The sequence below is a fragment of the Acipenser ruthenus genome, chromosome 3 (genome assembly GCF_902713425.1).
Source record: "Acipenser ruthenus chromosome 3, fAciRut3.2 maternal haplotype, whole genome shotgun sequence".
Classification (NCBI taxonomy): Eukaryota; Metazoa; Chordata; class Actinopteri; order Acipenseriformes; family Acipenseridae; genus Acipenser; species Acipenser ruthenus.
The window spans coordinates 12986645-13006952 of NC_081191.1; the positions used below are offsets into that span (position 1 = coordinate 12986645).

A 20308-nucleotide genomic window follows, 5' to 3' on the forward strand; every position below is an offset into this window, starting at 1 on the left:
GTATAGGTGAAAAATGTATTTCTCGTATACATGTTACCATTGGTTGATGTTTACATATCCAATACTGTATGATGTTGAAAAAAAAATATATATAACAATAAATGTTGTTGTGTTTTGGTACCAAAGCACTCCTTGTGCTATCCAATAATCTACAGAATTAAATTAGGGACTATAAGTGATCAATTTATCTGGGACTACTTTACATAAGGTAACACTGGGTAGTGCAAGATTAGTGCTACCCCGGATCTGTGAAAAAAAAAGCTGTAATCTACAGTTAAATAATCAAATATTTTCTAAAATATATAGTCACTTTTGGTGCCTTGAAATAATACATGACAACAATATGAACAGTCACAATTTATTATAAAGATTAAAACAAATAAAAACATTCTAAACAGCTTACAGGTATCTTATTTTAATAAGTACAGCAATGAAACCAGTAACAATCATCAATGCAAACCATCTAAAGATCATTTAATTAAATGAAAGAAGCAGTCACTCAAAATGCTGAAGTGACCACAAAGCTGAAAAATTCAAAACAATATCTATATAGTTAGTGTAAAAAGTACAACTGTAACACGTGACAAATGTCACAGGAATCTATGAAAAATACTTTTTACTTGGAAGTAGAAAATATTAACAAAATCAGCCAACCCTTTGATGCAGCATAAAGATTTCCATCCTTATTAAATGTACAGCCCAGAGAGTGAATTACAGTACAACCAATATCAGTGACTGCATGTTCCACAAGAAAAAATGAGTAGTTTGTCAAATTAGAACAAAGAAACTGTGTACACCTTGCAGACCCATCTGCCCCTTTCACCATCCTTAAAACCAGCACATCTTGATTACACTTTTAATCATTCTCAAATCTGCTGTAGGGATGGTCTGATTTTGACAAAAGACCTAGAAACGAAAAAGAAAAAAAGAAGATAATGTTATTGGTTGAAAAAAAGGTTTAATGACATATAGTATCCTTGGCTGGCATAAGTTAAGGTTTGAAGTTGCCGTATCATATTTCAAGAATACAAATGATTTGACTTCAAACTGACATTTTTGTAAAATATTGCTTGAGAATGAACTGCTTTTAATGTGTTCACATAGGTTTTTTTTTTACGTAATATATAAAAATTGGAGCTCTTCTTAATGTAAAGTGCTGTGATTTATTTGAATAGTATTCTGTGAAAAAAAACCATTCTAGGCTAAGAGCCCTCTCTATCTAAAGGAAATGGGACATGCTGTGCATTGCTGTTCTAAATGCAAGGTCTAGCATGCCAAAAGCACTTCATAGCAAACATGGCACGTCTTGGTTTTGTCAACTGAGATCTGAATGTCATGTTTTCAAAACATTTTTTAATCTATGATCAGGAATAAATATATAAAGATTCATATGCCCTCATTATTCCACCACAGTCGGATGACTGGTTCTTAAGATTTTGCTCAAAAGTAAATGCAGATGGTGCAGATAGACACATCAATCACAAACAAAAAAGAAAGGTTTCTGTATGAGATTATATTACAAATGCCAATGTAACTGAATAATTCAGTTTAGAAGTCGGTTCATTCTTCACAAAAAAAGAAAAAACCTGCAAAGAGAAATTATTGTCAAGCTCAGGATAATCTATGTGCCTGTTCTGCAACACAATTAAGCCCAACCTAAACTTTTCTTTAACCCTGCAACATCAACCTGACTTATTTCTAGTAGTTTGACTCATGACCATCTGTAGGGTTTACTTTCTATGTATTGTACAAAAGCTGTTCATAATTCAGTACATGTTTTCTGAGGTAAAAATCTTTGTTTACAAATAAATAAACAAATACAATATAATAATAATAATAATAATAATAATAATAATAATAATAATAATAATAATATAAATAATAATATAAATAAATAATAATAATAAATAGATAATTATAATAAGGTTAAAAAACATCAATGCAAAAACAACAAAAGCACCACATCATTTTGGAGCAAATACCACAGTACAATGGTTAGCCTATTTATTTTTTTTTATTAACTCATGCTATCACTTTAGCTGTGTTATATTTACTTTAAGGATTGCAATCAAAAGTCATTCTTCAGGGACAAAAAAAACTAAATCATCAATGTTCGATGGCACGATTGATCGCTCAACGGCAGTTAATTGGTGGGCTGCCGTCAGACCTATACTAGAAATTGTCTCTCTGGCTTTGGTCCTCCAATCCACTCCACTCTAGCCTCTGTGCCTCCCTGATCTGACTCTTGCATGTAAGCCACTTCACTCGTGTCATCTAACAGACCTGTGAGGAATAAATTACTTCAAGTAAAATACCTTCAAATTCCTACAATAGGAGATATTAAAAATAAAAAAAGTGCATCTGAGGAACGTCACACATGTGTATTTCCATAAAAAAAATATATTCTGCTCTGCCATGTGTGTTTTCATTATTGATCCGGAACATGTCTTTAAAAATTTAAGAAGTGCAAATGTTCTCTTTTGGGGATTTCTGTTATTAAAAATGTAAACACTTGCCATAATATATTTTGCATCATACCGCTGCATACCTAAATACTTGTGACATGTTTCTGTCACTGTAGATCGGTTTCTAAAAACAGATTAAGCACTTTCCAACACAATCATGTCAGAATATTTCAAATGCAAGTACCAAACTGCAGAATGCATTTCTGATTAAATGAAGCCAAATTAAAACTGCATATGGCTGTATCATGTATAAATGCATTTTAAAAATCTGAAAACTTGCAACTGCAGTTTTAGAGAACTGTGGTTATTTCTAAGTTTAGGTAATTATCTATGTGCAAGAATGAAATCATCATTCTAACAGAGGGTGAGATATAAATATGCCATAGCTGCCAGACCTCCCAGAGGACACAGAAGCAGGCTGCGACACCAACACTGCATTATACATGTGTAATTACCATTTAAATAGACTGTAGCAAGCTATTGGGTGGAATTTAAAAAAAGAAAATCCTATAGAGAAATTCCAGAAGCCGATATTTAAGACCTAACAAAGCCATGGACTAAAACTGTTCTCCCGCTAAACATTAAATATTCTTTGAACAGACATTTGAGAGCGGGCTAAAAAGAAAATATAACCATACTGTCATTGTTTACTTCATTTAGTTTTATTACCATATTGTTTTAATCTAAAATCTTGCATTACTTATTTTATTTATTTATTTATTTTAAATGTTGCCCCTTCATATGTTGATTAAAATGAAAACCATTGAAGTTACTTGGTTATACCAGCACAATAACAGAACACGTTTACCTGATTCTATTTACTGTAGGTTAAAACAGAAACTCACTTGCAGCTATATGTATGTGTCAGTAGAATGGGGGCCTCAGAATGTCATTAAAGGGGTCAAAGAGACATTCAGAGAACTGATGACCCCAAGCTTGCTTTGTCTTCTTTTAAATATGTGTGATGAGTTATGGTGAGCAAGGGTTCTGTATTGGCAGAAGCATAGAATGAAGTCCCTAACAGGCAGTGGCAGTGCCATCTTCCAGAAGAATTGTTTGAAGGTATTGAAACAAGTTACTGTGTTACCAAACACAGCAAGCATGGCAGTTGACAAGTAAAGCTGATGTTCACAAACTTTAGAAGCTGCAATCCACAGTGCACTGCTTGCACTAGTGGGATGCAGTCTGTGCATATTATTGGTAGTTAAATGTTGGTAATTAGGAATTTAGTACTTATGAAAAGGCAAGTGACAGTCAGGCTCAGTGTGAGCACATCTCAAGACCACCAGTTTTTAAAAAATGCTATGTGCTTTGAAACATCAATACACAGCGAGTACAGCTCTGCAGTTTCTGAGATCTCCACTGATCTTTTTGTTATCTATAAACATTTCCTATTTACCATGAACAGCAACTGACTGAATAATTCCTGATTTACTGAAGTGAGAGTCTTGCTCCTACTGCCCCAAGGCCAATTCAATATGCATCTCAGCTGCTGAATTGTTACATGGTCAGAAAGTCATACACAGGGATGATGAACACAGGTCTGTTTCTGGGTGTGACTGCACTCTGCACGCAGAGCTAGCTAGCTAGGTACCCATGGGGTGGCAGGCCAATACTAGTGGGGGAAATACAGGGGCCTTAAAGGAATTGTGCTTCTTTTGTGATCTTGTCAACAACAAAAAAGGATGTATCAGAGGAAGTCATCAATGCTGATCTGCTTAACATTTTCTTTTTAGAAGTGTGTGTCTCTCATATCGCATATAAGAAAGTTTAATGAAGAACTTACAATTTTAGTAAAACCATGTGTTTGTGTCTGTGGTGTTAAAAATGTATAAAAGTAAATGGTTATATAGATATATATATAAACCATTTACTTTTAAATGTATTTATTTTTAAAAAAACAGCTTTTTTTACCCATTCACAATAACTGAGTTGTTTGGCACTGCGTTCTTCCTGAGTTTCAGGAAACTATATTTAACTGGGTGGCTTTTACACGTTTAAACTTAACTGTGATTATTAGTCTCTTGATGATATTGAATGATCTGTCATTCAAACAACGCAACTCTGCTTAGACGTGTGTATTGTATTACTGCAATAAGAATAAAATAAAACATTGTTGCATTTTATTCTGGACTCATTTCCCAACCCCCCACTTACTCTAACCTCTATATCTAACCCAGGATGAAAATAAACTGTGCGTTGATATTTTGTTTAGTTCTGTTGCCATAGCGTTGTCAGAAAGTATTTAAGTTATTTAAATAAACATTGCAATGGGTGGCTTGGTGGCGGTGCGCTTTTGTGCTTAAAGGCAACAAAGATAATTCACTATCTATTTGTATTATACTGTATCTGTTAAATTGTCTTCACATGGGTGGCTGTGGGCAGTTGACCAGCCAGGGCAGTTGCCGAAATGACATAAAATTCGAAGCTAATTTGGCAATTGTCCGGGTGGCTGTGGGCAGTTGACGAACTGCCTGGGCAGATGCAACAACGGCCCAATTTCGGCATCGGTCCATAACACACACACACACATGTATATATATATATATATATATATATATATATATATATATATATATATATATATATAATGTGTGTGTGTTTTTAAAAAATAAATACAAATAAAGGAAACAGTTGTACATACCATACTTCTTACGGATTTCATCATGTTTTGTCTTTCTTTCCGACTTCCTGTGAAAGAATATAAAATATATTTATTCATAATGAACCCTTCTTTTAAGAAAAATATAGCAAGGATCCATCAACTAATCTGATACAGTGCATATATAATCTATGCAGTAGATCAAACAAAGGAAGTTATGATATCATTTTTCTTTCTCAATATTACAGTAAGCCATCATTCACAAATATAAACCTTTTAACCAACCCAGTTGTTTGAGATTTACTGTAGGTTTAATCACAGGGAAAATATGAAAATATTTGAAATAGAAAATGAAATGTACATGCTGCTGTTTTTCTTATCTCAACCATTGGTTTTCTGTTTATCTTGAATAGACATACTGTTCTTAATCAAGATGTATGAACATTTCCAATAATCATGATTTCTGTCAGCAAGCATGAAATAACCCCAATGTATTATAATGACCCTCTTCAGAAATGCAAAGGCACATTTAATTAGGAATTCACTATTAGCTTAATGTAAATGCATGAAATAATTATGGTTTGATTTATAACATTATAGATGAAAATCAAAAGATCCATTACTTTGGCATTTGCAGAACAAAACATGAATAATGAACATTCACAGCCACACAGATAGAAATCTTTATGCAAATTAAAGTACTGTAGCGTTTTGCACACCAGTTAACCCTGCCTAAACTTAATGTTCTTTCATTAAATGAAAAGGATTAAATACAATCTTTTTTATTTTACACCATCCATGCCCTCACATCGACACCTCCCAAATTAATTTCTTTTTGTTTTGTTTTTTTAATACAGAAATAATTTACTGAGGGCAGTCCATCTGAGATGCATCTGACCTGCTAACCACTTTCAAAGCTGTCAGAGTTAAAAATTGACATGGTCGTGAGTCGCGACTTAAGAGTGTCTGTGAATGAAAATAAAACTGCCAAATCTTCAAGTCTTGTAAACAGTACTTAAAAAAACAACAATGAAGTAATAAATACCAGAAGAACTAAACATTTAAAATGGTTCCTGGATTTGAGTTCAGTTGAGAAAACCTTTCAAAGCATAAAAGCCATGCATGAGCAATCTCATTTTCTGTTCACCGACTACACAATCTAGAAATGTAGGTCTATATCAGCTTCTGCAGCGAGTAAGTAAATAATTAAGAAAAAGAAAATATTCTGCATTACCTATTTTTTCTAAAAGAAAAACTAAAATTAATAAAAGCAATAGGTTCATTTTTTAACAGCTCCAACAGAAACCTAACAGTCTCCTCTTGTTGTTTTTTCTTTTACTAACTTTGAACTGGAATAAAGCATTTTCACATTGTTGTGTCAGTTTGTAGTATCATTAACTTCTTATTTTAAATACAGGCCACTTTATAGGATTGGTCAGTATAGAAGACAATGATTTTAACATGAATGTATTAATTGCAAGCAAGGCCATTTTTCGTCTAATCTTTTTGGTGTAACCTGACAATTGTAATAATAACTTGCATAATAATCCTCAACATATACAAGTGTACTCTTATTATTAGTTAAAGCTCATATTCTTTCTTGTTAAACATGTTACACTACAGCAAAGGCAATGAACTCCACTCAACCCTTTGAGACATTTGACAGAACTGTTTTCTTGTATCAGCAGGAACAACAGAAACTGGCAGGGCCTAACTTAGAACTGTAGAGAATGCTGTTAGCCATCTGCTTGACTTCCCCTTACATACTTAAAGCCATTTTGTTTTCCTGTAGTTCACTAGTTAGCATGCAGGCTTAAAGATAATAACTGAATAGACCATTTAAGGCAAGAAAGGTATTTAATGATCACTCTCATCTCTGCAAGGTTTTTTACAGTTATGACAATTTAAGATGTCTTGTGAATATAGCGGTAGTTATGTTTAACCATTTTGTAAAAATGAGGATATTCCTCATTGGATAAGGGCGTCTGCTAAGAAATAAATAATAAATATTCATAATTGGTTGTTTATTTGATTTTAACAATGTATTTCATTTTGCCAATGTACTATGCCCTGTATTTCACTGTATTTAATGTATTATGTAAAGCGCTTTGTGATGGTGGTCCACTATGAAAGGCACTATATAAAATAAATATTGATTGATTGATTCCCTGATGCTTGTAGACCTAATTAAGTTATATGTGCCCCAGGAACTGTTGAGTTGCATAACCATGAGTAGGGATGTGATTTTGTCACAGTAAAAATATGTAACAATCACAGCACAGTCACAGCTAAAAATAGACCGTGTCACGCAATGATCACGGCTACAAAGATTTGAACTTAAAAATATATACTTAATAATGTAATATACTGTAATATTTCTATATTTGTGCTAAATAAAGATTTCATGTATTTGACACATTTAAATTTAACAGCAATATCCTGTTCGTTAATGTCTATTTAAACACAGCTGTGGTTCTGGTGTTACAAGAGCTACATTAAAAGTTCACTTTTGATGCGATGTCTGTCATCCCTGAGCACATTGTTAAAAGATTAAAGGATCATTCTGCATCTACACTGTTGACAGATAGTGTTACGTAAGCCCTACTACTGCAAGAGCTGCAAATCGGGGTTTCATGCTCCAAAACTAAACCGTCCTCCCTTTAGGTTTTTACCATTATCAATGGTTGCAGAGGTATATTTTCTGTACAAAAAGCTTTGGTTAATTTGAAAAGTTTGTTTTCCTTTTAAAGCTGCTCCCATTGCTTTCATGAAGTTTTTTAGGATATTGCTCTGCTCGTTCTTTAGAACTTAACTTCGCAATTTTTTTTGTATTTCTTTGTTGTTATTATTATTATTATCATTTTCTTAGCAGACGCCCTTATCCAGGGCAACTCACAATTGTTACAAGATATCACATTATTTTTACATACAATTACATTATTTTTTTACACATTATTTTTACATACAATTACCCATTTATACAGATGGGTTTTTACTGGAGCAATCTAGGTAAAGTACCTTGCTCAAGGGTACAGCAGCAATGTCCCCCACCTGGGATTGAACCCACGACTCTCCGGTCAAGAGTCCAGAGCCCTAACCACTACTCCACACTGCTGCCCTATTTCTTTACTTAATGTATTATGCATTGTTCCAAAGCAGTGCTTTGTGATGGTGGTCCACTATGAAAGATGCTATATAAAATAAATATTAATTGATTTTCATTAATACTGAATGTTCTGACTTGACTGGCTTGTATTTTGAACAACATATTTTCATCTGACATGTAATTGTACGGAGAAGACCCCCACATGAAACATTAATGTAAACCCCATTTAAATACACATTTTGAATGCAAATAAAAACCAAAAAAACAATAACCTAAATACATGAATCCAATCCTTCCCATTCATTATTACATGGCGGCGAATAGTTTTTAATGTTAGGTTGTGACCGGAATGAAACCAAAACTTTCAATGAAACTTTAAACGTGTTACAAAAATAAATACAAATAATGTAATTCTGACTTTGTATCTAGGTTTTGCAGCTGCACCGTTGTTTCGGGTTTTGTCTCCCATGAGCATTCAATGGAAGACCACCGCAGCCCCTGCTATCGTTTTTGTTTTTCTATCGTTTTCTTCTGCCATCTGGTGGCAGGAATAATGAAGTGCTACTAATTCAAAGTTGTTTTTTTTTTTAAATTCACAATTGCAGCCATGCGCCACCGTCAGGACAGGCACCATGCTGTAATCTCCGGCGCAGGGGTAGGAACTTGTGGATCCCACTATATAAAGATGGAACCCCCACCCTACCCCTCCCAAAGTGAATTGGTTGTCAAGGGAAACTGCCAAAGTTCCGAGCTGTGCTGGTCTGGTGACATAACGCCACAGGCTGGGACACTTGAGTTATTTTGTTTTTTTTTTTAATTTCCTTGCTGTTAGAAGCACTGTATTCACAAGAATGATGAATTGTGAATTTAAATAATCCAATTGGCTGGCATTGTGGCACCGACACTTCACTGATATTGAAACAAACTTTTTAAAATAATATCATCAATTGTTACGATTTAGTTTCTTTAAATCACCTCAACCCCCATTTTTTTTTACATTACTCGAGCACTGGAAAATATTTCCCCCATTCCCAGAGACAAGGGACAGACACAGTATATACTGTTAGGTCTATATTCTGATTCCCTAGTAGAGGCAATATACTGCTTTTGGCTGGGCTTTATGTTTTGTATACAAAAAAAGGCACACAAGCCATAAAGTCCTTTGGCAAATTAGGGCCACACTATACACAGGAAACCTCAGCAGCTTAAATCCAATCTTTGATCAATCAAAAAAGTCAAAAGTGTTCAATACTAAATCTGCTTATGAAACCCTACCGATATTATCCATTGACTTTAATGTGGATTGTTAATCCCCCAGGTTAATGAAATGTCATCATTAACAATAAGGTCACGTATATTTGAACACTTACCGCTCATCTGAGCGTTGCATTCTTTCCTCGCGTCTCCTGGCCATTCTTTCTTCATCTCTATCAGGGCTACATAAAAGAAAAGCAGTCAGTGGCTTATAACCTAAAGTCAAAAGAAAGTTGTTATAAAATGTGTTCTAACTTTTACTGTCACCATAGGTCTCAAAAGCCATTTATTATATATCTCAACTCTTCAGCATTCCTTCATGCTTGCCAGTTGATCCAATTAAGCACCCATCCAGGTACTGAAGAAATGAATCATTTCATTGCAAAGCCATGGTAGAGCAGCCTTAAGTGGTTGGTTACAAGTTCTGTAACATTGACAGTTTTATTTTCCTTTGTTCGCACGTTTGATAGTGTATTAACGTTTTGGTTGGAGATACACAAGAAAAGAGTAGCTTGCTAGCCTGAGGTAATTGACAGTGAAAGAAAGATTCTTAGATCAAGAAAAAAAAAAAAGACAAGGTTAAGGCGATAACAGAAATTAAAAATCATCTTCTGAGTTCAAATTTTCCTCACGAGATACGCATTATTCAAAACTGTTCTAAAGGACTGCTTTTCAAATACACCAGTACCTGGCACAGAAGCATAATCCTGCTCCAGAGTGCTTGGGCACACATACCTATTGTTACATAACAAGGAGTGTTTAGCTCTACAACCCTGAAGCTGAATGATTTTTTTCAAATGTGCTTCTCTTGTAGCACTGCTTCTTAAATCTTTCAACACATCAAGCAGCGCTTTCAGATGTGTTTTTAAATTAATGCACATCTCAGAGTTTAACCAAACAAGACACAAAACAATAGGCTTCCCTCCTGCAAGAGTTGGGACAAATGAACCAATGCATAACCAATGGGGGTGGGGTAAATCTCTACCAGTCTTTGCGGGCGTCTGTGCAGAAACTGACTTTTTGGGGTAAAATGAAGAACAAATGCCCCACTGAGTCATTCTGCATTGGTATTAAAAGGTCTGCACAGGTAGAGAAACTGCCTACCTGTTGTGAAAATAACTAGGTTTGGGTAATTTAAAAAAAAGACTTGCATTAAATTAATCACAAACATCACCTTACATTTATAATGTTAATTTGAGGATTTCTTAAGTTTCATTATAGTATTAAATATAGATGTTCATAAAAAATATTTTTGACATTGGTAAGTTCTGCTTCAAAAAAGTTGCACATGTTATTTTATCTTTTTATTAGGAAACAGTAACTTCATTGACAACATATTTTCTATTTTTTTGTAAATTTTCAAATTGATACCCTGGTAGAAAAAGGAGACTCAAGTCAGTAACCCAAGTTTTCTGCTACCTGTTCCAACCTCTAGTTGCGATATTAGGGTTGGATGATAATTTTTAATTATCGGCTAAAAAACTGACACACAACATTTTCACTCAGGCAAGAGTTAGGCAACTTTATGTACAGATTGAGGTTACAGCTTTGTAGTGGGCCTCCCATTGGAATATGTCTTCCTGGTATTATATGGATCAATGAAATCTAGCGGTCATTAAAGACCTCCATCAAGAAAGATAGACCAAGCATATTCCATTGACCCATCATAATTTCTTTCTTTTGAAGAAACACTACTTAAACAATATCAATAACATACTTATATTTGACTGTCTCCTTTTCTAGCTGTATTCCCAGAACTAACTTAATTGCTTTTTTTCCCCCCAAAGTGGTTGATTAGTAATATTTAGTAATCCAGCTGTTCTGCATTCATCCCATTGCCTGTTGGAAAATAGTGCATTTAGACAAGAATTCCACAGGGCACTTTTACCCTGACCAATGGCCAATAAAACTGCCATTATTGCATGATGCTGAAGTACTGAACGGTGCTTTGTAAATTTAATGGACAGTTATAAAGCTTTCACTGGAGAGGTCTGGAAGCCTACTTTCAGAGCTGCACTCTTTTTTTTTTTTTTTTTCAGTGCAATCATAGAACCAGCCAAAATCACAATGTTCAGAAAATGAAAAATTACCCTGAAGAGCGCTTCCTGCAACAGCAGCAGCAGCAGCAGATCGTGATACTTATCAAGAGGATACCACCCACCACGGCCATGGCAATGATCAGGGCCTCAAAGTTTACTGGAATAAAAGGCAGGGAGAATTAGTTAACATTGTAATTCAAAACAAATCAAAAGAACAAAATAAGACAGAGAATACAAGTAATCTTGAACGATACCTTGAATAATTTAGGGTTTCTTTTTTTTATTATTTCTATATAACAATACCCTCTAAGTAAATTTTATTTAGTGGCAACAAAACCCATACCCAATTCAATTAACCTGTAGCCATGCATTACTGATTATGATTTCCATTACATGAGAGTAGATGCTAAAACTTCATGCTTGAACTCGGCTCTCGCCAAGATAAGCACCAACTAAGACGCAGCTTTACAGTAAACTAATGTGATCCATCTGTGTCTCCATCCATTTGCGTTTCCTTCCATATGTAGATATCCTTCTGCCTGTTGTTGATGGCTGAAGTGTAATTCTGGCTCCAGGGATCAGCTCATTTTGCCTCCCTAGTGCATCAGCACACACAACGGCTGCGATGCTGGCTCCGGGGATCAACCACAGTGCGGTCTCCCCAGCGCATCAGCATGACAACCGTCTGGATTGAGCTAAGTAGGGTAGATCTCTGGGGTCTTCAAGTGGGCACCTTCCATCCTCGGTGTTTCATTGCTATTGCCTCACCATTAATGTAGAACATTTTATCTACTACTTTACCTTTAATTATAGAGATGCTCCTTAATTTAGTGGGCTTGAATTGCATTTGTGCCCATTCAATGTTATTGGTTAATTTGCCCAATAACCGATTAGTGCAGGCTACTGTTGTAGTCATGGTTGTCATGTCATCCATGTATGCTCGAATTGGTGGTAGTCGCATTCCAGAAGCCAAGCGCTCTCCTCCCACTACCCATTTTGATGCCCTAATGATTACTTCCATTGCCATGGTAAAAGCCAGTGGAGAAATGGTGCATCCTGCCATTATTCCAACTTCTAGGCATTGCCATGTAGTGCTGAATTCTGAAGTTGAAAAACTAAATTGCAAATCTCCAAAGTAGGCTTTCACTAAATTTGTTATTGTCATCGGTACACTGAAAAAATCAAATGCTGCCCAAAGAAGTTCATGTGGCACTGAACCATATGTATTAGCCAAATCCAAATAAAAATAAAAAGGTATGTTTCATTTTTATTTTTATTATTTGCATTTGTATTATTTTAAAATGCTATTACCAATAATAATAATAATAATAATAATAATAATAATAATAATAATAAAGGCCAATACAAATTGGAATTTCTGTTTAAAATTAAGAAATACAAAAAAATAAAACGTGACATATATATATATATATATATATATATATATATATATATATATATATATATATATATAGCAGGTACAAGGGCGTTTATTTAAAAACTTAGCTGACTGATTAACTTAATTGGTTCCAGCAACAAATAATTTCTCATTCAGTATAAATATGTTTTCAGTACAATGCTGCCACCATCTGTCTAGTTTTCTAACTGCAGAAATAACCACTCAAGAAGTCATAATACAAATGCAATGCTATTCTCTGTTCATTCCAAAATATATTTTTGAATTTTAGAAAAATGAAGAACCTCCAACTGAGCTTTAAATTGCATATGTTTTACTTTCATTGCACGAGTCATGCCTTTGGAGACAAATTTGAAAACATAAAAGTGGAGCTCAAAAAAACCTAATTGTTTGCAACATGCTTTGTTATTCTTGATTAGTATGTTTAATGAAAAGCCAGTACCCAAAGAAACCATATTTATGGTTACGTGATGGGTCATGTGATCCACTAGACCAGGGCTGTCCATTGAGTTTACCAATAAAACTATTTGGATTTGAGTATCCCATCCCATTCAAGGTTCTTAATGTGCTTGGAAAAGACTACAAGGGTAATCAGTATTCTTTGGCAGAAGCAAGTTACAGCAAAACATGTTGTGTTTTAAACATCACACATGTTTAACAATCACAGATATAATGAGCTGTTCATTTTACAGTATGGCTAAACCTCTTTTTAAATCCCTGCACTTTTCAAAAAATATCTTTACACCTATTCAGCAATATAGTTTTGGTGAACTAAACTTATTTTATGTTATAACTCCCTGGTCATGAGTGTGGCTCTATGCACCAGACCTCTATATATGCTACATGAGTTGTGTGCAACGATTCAGCAACAATCATACATTGCAGAAGGATCTTAAGTGACTGCACACGACAGTGCCCATGCAACCAGCTAGTCGTTTAACACAGAGGCGGAATCGACCACTGTATTCAGTCTGAAGATGAAGATGTGTGCCATTAAGCTAAGCCATTCTATAAATGTTGACCAGTCTGTGTAGATACCAATTTTGCAATTACTCTGACTTCAGTATGAATTTAGTAACTTCATACTCACCCCAACACACTCCCCATCGTGCATCAGACAGACGGCAGAGTTTGGATGGTGGAAGTATATTTCTGACTGGATAATCCAGACAAGCATTGGTGGTGTAACACCATAGACACTGCAAGAAAGAAATATCCAAAAATTCAGTCAAAACATTTCAATGCAAAACCAATTTGGTTGAAAATGTAACTGTGTAAAGAAAGACTATGCAGGCCCAACAGGTTTAGATAATTTACATTAACATTTATCAACTACAGACAATTTCAGAAAGCTTCTATCTTGGTTTATTGAGACTATACATTATAAAACACACAGAGAAGAGTATAACATAATACAACAACTAAAAAAAAATCTGTCTTGCGATCAACATTATGCAAATGAGCATGATATCTATCAGAAGTATACAATAGGAATTAACATTTAAATGTTTCGTCACAATTTGATAAGCGATTCACCAGACAAATGCAAAAACGTAAGTATGACATGGATGTCCAGAAAGACACCCCCACCTCGCCAGAATCGAATATTCTCAATAACTTCAACTAAATGTTATCTTTAAGCAGTTCTCCAGGCAGTGGTAGTATATATATCCACAACAAATACTGTACATTCATTCCAAAGTGTAAGATTACTCACTGAAACATTCTTCAGGCACTCTTCACAAGACCCAGTGATGGAAGAGCACGCTAAAATTTGAAACAAAAAGAAAGTGAATATATAATTTGCTGTGTCCAACCATTTGTGCAATAAAATACACAAATACAGTGGCTTCTGTTTCCGAGTCACTTCCTGTGCTGCAGATCCGTATTTATGAGTAAGTAGCTTCAAATTCAATTCTCAAGCACTTGACTGCGAGTCCAGCACTATGGCAGGATAATACAACTGGCTCATCATATATCAATGGCAGATAATTAGAAATGAAGAGCAGCTCCTGAAAGTAACACTTTCATATTGTAGTCTATATTACTATAATTTTGCACATCTCGACATGGATTAAAAAAACTAAATATAACAGTCCAATAGATCTTCAGTACGATAAAAAAAAAAAAGGGCGCATAGCCTGCACGTATTTTATTTTATTTTTTTAACAAAATATCAAATAAATAGACTTTTTGTGTTCAGTGATTCAATTGCAGCGAAACAGGAAGCATCTGTGGAAAAAGTGTTTCGTATGCAGTTTAACATTAAGGAGAAGTTCCCAGTCAACAAAGATCATTCAAAACACATTCAAACATACATCTAAAAGTTTTATAACAGTGACACAGACTTCTGCTACCCTGCTATTGCCCCACCCCCAATTCCCAATTCCTTAAACTAAAGCTTCTGGTTATCAATTAATTAATGAAGATCCTAGTTGGGTCTGTTTTTCTGGTTGGTCCCCACTTTAGAGTAAACAAATGGTTACAGATTTTATTAAATTAAAAAAAAACCTTAAATGTATTACTTTAGGGGAACTGACTAATTTAAAAGTTATTAGAATCAGGGGATGCTCACAGAATACCAACTGACTAACCACCGTACTGTTTTTATGCAGGAAAAGATTTTGACCAAAAATAATTCTGAGAAATCATCATCACACACCATATTTAATATCGCTGCTATATTTACTGTATTTTCAACCTGATTGCACCATTACCCCACTACACTACAATAATATAATACAACAATTGTGTTTTGCTGGTTACAAAGGTTCGTAACCGGAAGTGCTGAGTATTGCTGATCAGGTATGTTGTCATTCAGAAATTAAGTTAGCATTTCAGTTTTTTACATAATGTTTCAGTTTAGTCTCGCACTTGATTATATGTAAAAACAATGGAGCACAAGTATGCAGATATCTTAATCTGATATTAATAATATTCTCGTCTCTCCTGGTGTTTTGCATATCTGCTGCCAACAAAGCAGTCCCTAAAATGACAGCAAATCAGCAGTCACATTTTAAAATCTAAAATATAGAACAAATTAAGTTCGAATTACGGCTTTTGAAGACGGACTTCCTTCTTGAAATGACAGTATGATCTCCAACAAACTTCACTGATTTCAGTTTGGTTAAATCGTCCATTCTTACGGTGTCGTGTTATTGTGTTCATGTCGCAAAGACATGTGTAACTGTACATTCAATACAAAATCCATGCTGCAATTTTTAGAACAGTTTCTTAAACTTAACACACACACTCACATTATATTATAAATGATAAAGAAACACAGTCGAACCTTACCCTGATGTGGTGGAGGTGTACTAGTTGAACTCTCTCCGCATGAGACAGGAACGCAGCAGATGCAGGCGAGGAGTAAGACAACTGAAGACGAAAGTTGTACGAACTCCATTTTTGTATTTATTTTAAACTCAATCACATTGATCCAAGTTAACTTTGTCTCAATAATACAGAGGCTAAAAAATATATACCCACTCGGAATTGTTAATACCGTTAAATTAGTTGTTTTGTTTTGTTTCGTTTTTCTATCAGCGATTTCCTGGCTGAGTGTTCTTATTCTTCTGACTTCTGCGCAAACTCAGTGCGCTGTAAAAAGTAGATCCGATTCACTCTGAACAGTTCCTGTTATTTGCACTCTCAATACCCCCACCTTCCTGCTTTGTTGACTTCTTCATTTTTCTTGACGTTCGTTCAGTTTTGTAACTGCTGAACCACAGATTTTTAAAGGTCTTCTGTTAACCTGTCAAGTTTCTCTGCATTTTGTAGTTTTTCTACCACAATGCACCAATATTTACAGTAGGCTCCATCAAATTCTGCAAAGACAAAATATGTTTTTTCTTTTGTTTATTTCTATTATATAATTTTTTTAGTGTACAACATTTTACAGCTATTTCCCGTCATCTAACATCTTGCCCCAAGCCATGGTGCCTAACTGAAACACTGCTGCAGCAGGGTGATCCTGGTTTCATACCCTGATGGCTTTTTCTGGCAGGGGAGGTCAACATTCTTTCTCTGCACTACTCTCACTGAAAAATAAATACAGAAATAAATTCATACATAAACACATTGCCATGAGATTTACAGTCTATTTTATTTTACAACAATAAAAATTGTACTGATACTCATATAGAAGCATTTCATTTCTATCATTATAAACATATTTGACAATCTTCATGTTTTTAATAGTTTCACAAATCAATGGATTGTGCATGTCCAATAAATAATGAATATCTCTTTTGTTCAAATCTAGTAAAAAGAAAGTTTTTTTAATATATCATTTAAATATTTAAAAAAATGTAAATATGGCAAATAGCAAACTTTAGTAACACTAAAATCGAAATAAAGCAGTGTTGGGTCTTTATTCCTGGAAGTAGTGTTGCTGTCAGAGCAGTGAACTCTGAACCTGCCTGTGAGAGCAGCATAAATAAAAGAGCGTCAGTTTCCTAAAAGTTTCTCTGCGATTTTTCTTCTGCCGTGCTGACACGCTACATTGGCGTCAGAGTGGGATGGAGATCGATCCAAGCAGCGTGAAGTAAGAGCCAGCAGGAGACGTAGGGATGATCGGCGTGCTGGAGCGACTGCTCCAGGGTGAGAAGGAGGTCTTCTGTGAGGCGGGAGGACCATCGGCCAGCAGTGGAGAGGGGTGCCTACCGGTGGCAGAGCGTACGGGGCCCGGCTGGATCCCAAAGAGTGCCGCGCCAGAGAACCAGAACATTGAGGGACGAGCAGAGCATTGGGCAAGCCAGCCCAACAGTGGTGCTGTCATGATGGGATGGCAGACCGCGGAGCTGCCCAGTTTTGACGGCACCACTAGCTGGGAGGTGTTTCATGTCCAACTGGTGGTGCTGGGCAAACTGTGCAGCTGGATCGAAGAGGACAAGGCCCAGCAGCTGACAACAGCACTGAGAGGGGATGCCCAGATGGTGCTGCTGAAGGAGATGGGCCGTTACTGCGCATTGGTTGCCGCCCTCCAACGCCAATTTGGCAGTACTGGAGAACCAAATCTGCTGCGAGCCAGATTCCGGAGGCGAGAGTGGGCAGCGGGAGAGAGCCTGGCCCGGCTGGTGACAGACCTGGAGAGGGAAGTCCGGCGACTTTACGCTGATGCTGCAGCCCGAGAACAGGAGGAGCAAGCGCGGTTCCAGTTTGTTGAAGACATGGGTTCGGGTGAACTCCGCAAGTACTTGTGCCTTGCGAAGCCCAAGTCCCTGCAATCCGCACTTTGACTCGCCCAGGAGTTGGAGGATGTGACCCAAGAAGAGAGCAGCGCTTGAACAAGAGGGAGGCGAAGCCGAACAGGGCACCACGCAACTGGCTGAAGATCATGGCAATCCAGAAGGCCATGTTGGAGGGGTCAGCCCCACCCCCATCAACCACCCACCACCTCTGCTGGGGATACAGTTAACCAGGCCTCATCTGTGCTAATTGCCCCCAGCAGGAGCCGCAACCCAGACCCAACCAGCCACCGGCAGGAAACGAGCATGGGTCAATGTAACAGGGGAACCATCGCCCCACTCTCCCAACCCCAAATTGAATGCAGCACACACTGCACCAGCAATCGTTGGGAGAACCTGGAACCACGGCAAGGGCAAGCCCTTTTAAGGGCTCCTGCAAATGGTGCCAACTGAGAGTGAGGCACAGGAGGGGGAAATGAGGACAGTGGCAGCAGTTCCACGCCTGTTGTGGACGGAAGCTACCCTCAGCGAGGCGGTAGAGAGCGTGCACCTGCGCAACAGTGAGGGACTGGATGAACAGGAGAGTTGTCAAATCTGTACATTACTGCAAGAGTTTGAGCACCTCTTTGCAGTCAAGCTGGCTACCCCTGTTCAGACTCGGCAGCGGAGAAATCGGGGGTGATCGAGCTGTCCAACAGTCCGTGGGTCGCACTAGTGGTACTGATCGGCAAGAAAGATTGGTTTTATAGTTCTGTGTAGACTACCGCTGCCTAAACACCGTCACCAGAAGAGACTCATACCCACTGCCCCGCCTTGATGGGTCACAGGCAATTCAACGTCATGACATTCGTTTTGTGCAACACCTTGGCCACTTTTAAACTGCTGATGGAGAGGGTGCTGGATGGCATTCCAAGGCAGACGTGCATTGTGTACCTGGATGACCTATTGGTGCACGCCCCAACCTTTTCTGAGGCCCTGTTGAACCTGTGGTGGGTGCTGAAGAGGATTCAGGCTGCTGGACTGCGACTGAACCAGGGCAAGTGCCACCTTTTCTGATGCCAAACCACCTTCCTCGTCCACTGCATCAGCAAAGAAGGCATCACCACCGACCCTGAAAAGGTCTCCGCTGTGCAGCAGTGGCCCACCCCAGCAAACATAAAACAGCTCTGCAGTTTCCTGGATCTCTCCCCTCTCTTGAGATGGAAGGAGGAGAACCACAGGCCCGACTGGGCAGAAGTAGCCCCCCCTCTCCCAAGCTGTTAAAGGGTTGTGGTCACAGTGGGAAGCTTTGGAGCTCCTGGATGACATCCTGCTCCAGCAATAGCAAGTTTCGGCCAGCAGCAAACAACAAATGCAGCTGGTGGTGCCTGCTTCACTCAGTACTGCTGGGGAGGTTGCCGCCGCGACGTGGAATCCCAGTGGCACTCCCCACCGGGACAGGGCACTCTGTTGCCGACCACCCCTCCACCAGGTCCAGCCTCACCATGTGACGCGCTGTGGTCAGCAAGGAACCCTCTCCCTTCACCACCGGCGTCACAGTGGGAAGCTTCGGAGCTCCTGGATGGCGTCCTGCTCCAACAATGGCAAGTCCCTTTAACAGCTTGGGACAAAAAGAGCTAAGGTGAGGGCAATGTAACGTTCACTGTGTTGTACAGTCGCTCTAGCTTGATGTGATGTGATTGGCTGTCAAAATGTATTTTCTTATTGGGTCAACTCAAAGGTAGGGCCAATAGCATGTGTGTGGGTTTCTGCACCCTCATTTGCATATAAGGGTGCAGGACCGAGGGAATAAAAATGGGTTGTGCCCACCAGTCTTTTTTCCTGGAATCAGTGTTGCTGTCAGAGCTGTGAACTCTGAGCCTGCCTGCGAGTGTGGTAAATTAAAGAGCATCAATTACCAAAGAGTGTAGAATAAACTATGATGGGCTACTGTTTTCTTTTCTCTGCTGGCTAGTGGGAAAATGCATTTAACAGCCGAATTGGGGTAAAACCTGTTTAGACTGCACTTGTAGATCTGTTGATCTACCGATGCACTGGACTTACCTGACCTAAGCACCACGTTACTGCATCCTCAGCTGATGCACTATCCTTGCACAAGTGCACTACTAATATGTCATTGTAGATATAACTTGTTGCATGCTAGCTCATATTGTATTTTAGTAGTATTATTTGCAGTTACTGTAAACTATACTGTATTTAAATATGAATCTTGCACTGTAACCCTGTACAGTACTGC

At 37.5% G+C, this 20308-nt stretch overlaps 1 protein-coding gene across 1 annotated transcript; it reads right to left on the reverse strand.

The window, feature by feature from the left end:
* Window positions 1-344: 344 nt before the first annotated feature.
* On the reverse strand, window positions 345-16514 carry LOC117394861 (pituitary tumor-transforming gene 1 protein-interacting protein). The gene is made up of 7 exons (XM_033993515.3): window positions 16181-16514; window positions 14601-14650; window positions 13974-14082; window positions 11518-11623; window positions 9544-9609; window positions 5110-5156; window positions 345-906 (listed from the first exon to the last, which is right to left on the reverse strand). Exons 1-7 carry the CDS (start codon window positions 16287-16289, stop codon window positions 857-859), a joined length of 537 nt encoding a protein of 178 aa, XP_033849406.2. The 5' UTR covers window positions 16290-16514; the 3' UTR covers window positions 345-856.
* Window positions 16515-20308: the final 3794 nt, after the last annotated feature.